This window comes from Gobius niger (genome assembly GCF_951799975.1).
Source record: "Gobius niger genome assembly, chromosome: 1".
NCBI classification, from domain to species: Eukaryota; Metazoa; Chordata; class Actinopteri; order Gobiiformes; family Gobiidae; genus Gobius; species Gobius niger.
Genome location: NC_136852.1, coordinates 276,331 through 283,330, shown reverse-complemented (window position 1 = coordinate 283,330; position 7,000 = coordinate 276,331). Strand labels below are relative to the sequence as shown.

The 7,000-nt window shown below is 55.1% G+C and overlaps 1 protein-coding gene across 1 annotated transcript; it reads left to right on the top strand.

Annotated features, from left to right (window-relative positions):
* Positions 1-4,839: 4,839 nt before the first annotated feature.
* On the top strand, positions 4,840-6,722 carry lipt2 (lipoyl(octanoyl) transferase 2; the record flags this gene model as incomplete). Its single annotated transcript, XM_079576228.1, has 3 exons — positions 4,840-5,325; positions 6,130-6,256; positions 6,508-6,722. 3 exons carry the CDS (start codon positions 4,840-4,842, stop codon positions 6,720-6,722), a joined length of 828 nt encoding a protein of 275 aa, XP_079432354.1.
* Positions 6,723-7,000: the final 278 nt, after the last annotated feature.

Sequence of the window (7,000 nt, the reverse complement as noted above, 5' to 3'; positions counted from 1 at the left end):
GGCTTGGGAGGGGAACGGGGCCAATCAGAGGACACGTAGATTATATCACACTGTAGAGCTGTTTATTTATGAATGAAACTATTTATTTCACGGAACCGAGTCTCCTGAGGCCCCCCCAACCAGGACCAGGGCCCCTAAACCGAGTCTCCTGAGGGCCCCCCAGCCAGGACCAGGGCCCCCCAAACCGAGTCTCCTGAGGGCCCCCCAGCCAGGACCAGGGTCCCCTAAACCGAGTCTCCTGAGGGCCCCCCCAGCCAGGACCAGGGCCCCTAAACCGAGTCTCCTGAGGGCCCCCCAGCCAGGACCAGGGCCCCCCAAACCGAGTCTCCTGAGGGCCCCCCAGCCAGGACCAGGGTCCCCTAAACCGAGTCTCCTGAGGGCCCCCCCAGCCAGGACCAGGGCCCCCCAGCCAGGACCAGGGCCCCCCAAACCGAGTCTCCTGAGGGCCCCCCCAGCCAGGACCAGGGCCCCCCAAACCGAGTCTCCTGAGGCTCCCCAGCCAGGACCAGGGCCCCTAAACCGAGTCTCCTGAGGGCCCCCCCAGCCAGGACCAGGGCCCCTAAACCGAGTCTCCTGAGGGCCCCCTAAACCGAGTGTCCTGAGGGCCCCCCAGCCAGGACCAGGGCCCCTAAACCGAGTCTCCTGAGGGCCCCCCAGCCAGGACCAGGGCCCCCAATAAGGGCCCCCTAAACCACATCCAGGACATGTGACCCATGTGGCCCATGTGTCCCATGTGACCCATGTGACCCTTGTGACCCATGTGGCCCATGTGACCCATGTGGCCCATGTGGCCCATGTGGCCCATGTGACCCATGTGGCCCATGTGGCCCATGTGGCCCATGTGACCCATGTGGCCCATGTGACCCATGTGACCCATGTGGCCCATGTGACCCATGTGGCCCATGTGGCCCATGTGACCCATGTGACCCATGTGGCCCATGTGACCCATGTGGCCCATGTGACCCATGTGGCCCATGTGGCCCATGTGACCCATGTGACCCATGTGACCCATGTGGCCCATGTGACCCATGTGGCCCATGTGACCCATGTGACCCATGTGGCCCATGTGACCCATGTGACCCATGTGGCCCATGTGACCCATGTGACCCATGTGACCCATGTGACCCATGTGACCCATGTGACCCATGTGACCCATGTGGCCCATGTGACCCATGTGGCCCATGTGACCCATGTGGCCCATGTGGCCCATGTGACCCATGTGACCCATGTGGCCCATGTGACCCATGTGACCCATGTGGCCCATGTGACCCATGTGACCCATGTGACCCATGTGGCCCATGTGGCCCATGTGACCCATGTGGCCCATGTGACCCATGTGACCCATGTGGCCCATGTGGCCCATGTGGCCCATGTGACCCATGTGGCCCATGTGACCCATGTGACCCATGTGACCCATGTGGCCCATGTGACCCATGTGGCCCATGTGACCCATGTGACCCATGTGACCCATGTGGCCCATGTGGCCCATGTGACCCATGTGACCCATGTGGCCCATGTGGCCCATGTGACCCATGTGGCCCATGTGGCCCATATGACCCATGTGACCCATATGACCCATGTGACCTATATGACCCATGTGGCCCATATGACCCATGTGACCTATATGACCCATGTGGCCCATGTGACCCATGTGACCCATGTGACCCATGTGGCCCATGTGACCCATGTGACCCATGTGACCCATGTGGCCCATGTGACCCATGTGGCCCATGTGACCCATGTGACCCATGTGGCCCATGTGGCCCATATGACCCATGTGACCCATATGACCCATATGACCCATGTGACCTATATGACCCATGTGGCCCATATGACCCATGTGACCTATATGACCCATGTGGCCCATATGACCCATGTGACCCATGTGACCCATGTGGCCCATGTGACCCATGTGACCCATGTGGCCCATGTGGCCCATATGACCCATGTGACCCATATGACCCATATGACCCATGTGACCTATATGACCCATGTGGCCCATATGACCCATGTGACCTATATGACCCATGTGGCCCATATGACCTATATGACCCATGTGGCCCATATGACCCATGTGACCTATATGACCCATGTGGCCCATGTGACCCATGTGACCCATGTGGCCCATGTGGCCCATATGACCCATGTGACCCATGTGGCCCATATGACCCATGTGACCTATATGACCCATGTGGCCCATGTGACCCATGTGACCCATGTGGCCCATGTGGCCCATATGACCCATGTGACCTATATGACCCATGTGGCCCATATGACCCATGTGACCTATATGACCCATGTGGCCCATGTGACCCATGTGACCCATGTGACCCATGTGACCACGCTGGTTTTTGTTTATCAGCCTGAAATTCGGAATCATTTTCAGGACATTGACTGGTTCCAGAGCCTGTCAATCAAACTCTGGAGCTCTGTGGAGGCTCCGCCCCCGAGTGCAGGGCTTCCTGCCTTGTTGCCCTTTTAAGGAGGAGGAGGCGCCCCCTGGTCTGTGCCTTGGGCCCTCAGGAGGAGGCGCCCTCTGGTCTGTGCCTGGGGCCCTCAGGAGGAGGCGCCCCCTGGTCTGTGGTGGGGCCCTCAGGAGGAGGCGCCCCCTGGTCTGTGGTGGGGCCCTCAGGAGGAGGCACCCCCTGGTCTGTGGTGGGGCCCTCAGGAGGAGGCGCCCCCTGGTCTGTGTGTGGGGCCCTCAGGAGGAGGCGCCCCCTGGTCTGTGGTGGGGCCCTCAGGAGGAGGCGCCCCCTGGTCTGTGTGTGGGGCCCTCAGGAGGAGGCGCCCCCTGGTCTGTGGTGGGGCCCTCAGGGGAAGGCGCCCCCTGGTCTGTGGTGGGGCCCTCAGGAGGAGGCGCCCCCTGGTGGACACTGTGACTCTTGTTCTGACTCTGTTGCCTTTAAATAAACTCTGGAAAAAGCAGCGTGGAGTTTCCTCTTTTGTTTGTGCAGCGGCTCGTGGCCTAGTGGTTAGAGCCGCTCCTCAGTAAAGTATCGTCTTTACTCATACAGTACTTTTTACTTCTACTTTGAATAATATGATAATGAAGTATCTGTTTCTTACTCGAGTAAAAGTGATAGTTATAATAAAAATACTATATATATTTTAAACCTTATCTCAGGTATTTGTATATTTTAGCTTCAACAGTGAAACATAAAGATAAAACAGTTTCTTAATATAAACATCACGACTTTTGTTTCACACATGACGTCACTGATTGCACGTGCGTGAGTCTCCTCCCCCGCGGCGCCGGCAGGGGGCGGTGTCGCGCTGGAGGCGGCTCCGGATCAAAACAAAGGAGAAGAAGATCCAAGATGGCGGCGGCCTCGCACAGGAGCGTGACCGCGGTCAGGAGGTGCGCGTGAGGAGTCCCCAACCTGCGGTGCGCGGCCCTGAAGGTGCGCGTGAGGAGTCTTCAATCTGCGGCGCGCGGCCCTGAAGGTGCGCGTGAGGAGTCCCCAACCTGCGGCGCGCGGCCCTGAAGGTGCGCGTGAGGAGTCCCCAACCTGCGGCGCGCGGCCCTGAAGGTGCGCGCTCTGTTCTCTGTATTCGCAGTAAAGTCACGTGACTCCTGTAGCCTCTGAGGGAAACATCTGTGAACCTGAATCACGAGTTACAGATGTGGATCTGCTTTAGTCTGACCAGGTCTGAGTCAGAGGCTTCACATGTGGAACATGGATCCAGCTGTTATCCGCTTTACCCAAATCTACAGCTCACAGCTGCGTATATATATATATATATATTAGATAGTAGTGGCTCATTTGAAAGCTAAGACCTACAACACTGATTTGTTGCTGTTGTGTGTTTGTCACGTCTTCTTCTTTTTTCTTGTCGCTCTTTTGTCGTGTTTTCGTCTAATTTGACTAATTTAACATATTTAAGGTTTTAGATTTGGGTAAAGCCAAACTGGATACAAACTAAGCTACTGCGCGGCACGGTGGCACAGCGGTTAGTTCACAGCTAGAAGGTCCCGGGTTCGATTCCCACCTGGACGGGGCCTTTCTGTGGAGCATGTTCTCCCCGTGTCTGCGTAGGTTTCCCCCGGGTACTCCGGTCTCCCCCACCACTAAAAACATGTACAATAGGCCAGGGCGAGTGAGAGCGAGTGAGAGTGGGGACAAAGCCGTTTGAGTAGCAGGTAGGGCTGCTCGATTATTGAAAAAATAATAATCACGATTATTTTTGTCATAATTGAAATCACGATTATTCAAACGATTATTTGTTGCCTTTAAAAAAATCCATCAAAAAAGTGACAAAAATCCATCAAAAAAATGACAAAAATCCATAAAAAAAGGCAAAAATCCATCAAAAAAGTGACAAAAATCCATCAAAAAAGTGACAAAAATCCATCAAAAAAAAGGCAAAAATCCATCAAAAAAGTGACAAAAATCCATCAAAAAAGTGACAAAAATCCATCAAAAAAAAGACAAAAATCCATCAAAAAAAAGACAAAAATCCATCAAAAAAGTGACAAAAATCCAGCAAAAAAGTGACAAAAATCCATCAAAAAAAGTGACAAAAATCCATCAAAAAAGTGACAAAAATCCATCAAAAAAGTGACAAAAATCCATCAAAAAAAAGACAAAAATCCATCAAAAAAGTGACAAAAATCCATTAAAAAAGACAAAAATCCAAAAATTAAAAATTAGAAAAAAAAAAAAAAAAAATTAGAAAAAAAAAATTATAATCGTTTTTTTGCGATTATGCTAATTTTGTAATCGTTTACTGTTGTAATCGAAATCGTAATCGAATTTTGATTAATTGCACAGCCCTAGTAGCAGGTGCTGAGGGACAATATTTACCCCCAAAGCTTGCATGTGCTTAATATTGCCTGCAATGCGTAAACCATCCACCAGGGTGAGCTGCAGCCCCTCAGCACCCTGGGTTCCCACGGCCTGGCATGGACTGTCCCGAGCAAATAAACCAACTAAACTAAACACTTTCCTCCAACAGGACCAACCGGACAAGGTCACACCCGCCCCTGGCCCCGGCCCCGCCCCCGGCCCCGCCCCCATGCCTCCCCCGGTGCTGCGCGTGCTCCGTCTGGGCCGCGTGTCCTTCCTGGAGGCTCTGGAGCTGCAGCGTTTCCACTCCGAGCGCCTGAAGCAGCGCCCGGACTCGGACTGGACTCTGCTGCTCTGCCAACACCCCCCGGTTTACACCGTCGGGCTCAGGACGGAGCCGTACCCGGACCGCGAGCTCCGGGTCCTCCGTCAGACCGGAGCCGAGGTCCACAAGGCCGACCGGGGAGGACTCATCACCTTCCACGGCCCGGGACAGCTCATGTGCTACCCCATCGTCCACCTGGGGGCGCTAAAGCAGGTCAGTACCATCATCATCCTCCACCTGGGGGCGCTAAAGCAGGTCAGTGTCATCACCCTCCACCTGGGGGCGCTAAAGCAGGTCAGTGTCATCATCATCCTCCACCTGGGGGCGCTAAAGCAGGTCAGTGTCATCATCCTCCACCTGGGGGCGCTAAAGCAGGTCAGTGTCATCACCCTCCACCTGGGGGCGCTAAAGCAGGTCAGTGTCATCATCATCCTCCACCTGGGGGCGCTAAAGCAGGTCAGTGTCATCATCCTCCACCTGGGGGCGCTAAAGCAGGTCAGTGTCATCATCCTCCACCTGGGGGCGCTAAAGCAGGTCAGTGTCATCACCCTCCACCTGGGGGCGCTAAAGCAGGTCAGTACCATCATCATCATCCACCTGGGGGCGCTAAAGCAGGTCAGTGTCATCATCGTCCACCTGGGGGCGCTAAAGCAGGTCAGTACCATCATCATCGTCCACCTGGGGGCGCTAAAGCAGGTCAGTGTCATCATCCTCCACCTGGGGGCGCTAAAGCAGGTCAGTGTCATCACCCTCCACCTGGGGGCGCTAAAGCAGGTCAGTACCATCATCCACCTGTCTCAGCTGGAGATGATAGTACTGCAGTATCTGTAGTATCTGTAGTATTTGAAGTACTGTGTGTACAGGGCGTGCGATGGTACGTGTCTCAGCTGGAGATGATAGTACTGCAGTATATGAAGTATCTGAAGTACTGTGTGTACAGGGCGTGCGATGGTACGTGTCTCAGCTGGAGATGATAGTACTGCAGTATATGAAGTATCTGAAGTACTGTGTGTACAGGGCGTGCGATGGTACGTGTCTCAGCTGGAGAAGGCAGTGATGGAAGTTTGTTCTGGTTTCGGCGTCAGAGCGAACACGTCCCCTCACACCGGAGTCTGGGTCGGAGACACTAAGATCTGTGCTATGGGTGAGTGAATACTGCCAATACTACTAATACTAATATTACTAATACTACTGCCAATAGTACTAATACTACTGCCAATACTACTAATACTACTAATACTACTAATACTACTGTCCACAAACCTGTTCATTTACTCTGGTCTTTACTCCCTGCACTTTGTTATGAGCAAAAAACATTCATCTAATCGTTCCCCCCCCTCTCCCCCCTCTCTCTCTCCCCCCTCTCTCCCCCCCTCTCTCTCCCCCCCCCCTCAGGGATCCGCGTCTCCCGCCGGGTCACGTCACATGGTCTGGCGCTGAACTGTGACGTGGACCTGTCGTGGTTCGACCACATCGTCCCGTGTGGCCTGAGGGGTTTGGGAGTGACGTCCCTGAGCCGAGAGACGCAGAGACAGGTGGGCGTGGAGGAGGCGGAGCTTCCTCTGCTGCACGCCCTCGGCCACGCCTTCAACTGCGAGGTCAGGGACTGAGGAGGCGGAGCTTCCTCTGCTGCACGCCCTCGGCCACGCCTTCAACTGCGAGGTCAGGGACTGAGGAGGAGCGCCACCTACAGGGGAGGAGGCGGAGCTTCCTCTGCTGCACGCCCTCGGCCACGCCTTCAACTGCGAGGTCAGGGACTGAGGAGGAGCGCCACCTACAGGGGAGGAGGCGGAGCTTCCTCTGCTGCACGCCCTCGGCCACGCCTTCGACTGCGAGGTCAGGGACTGAGGAGGAGCGCCACCTACAGGGGAGGAGGCGGAGCTTCCTC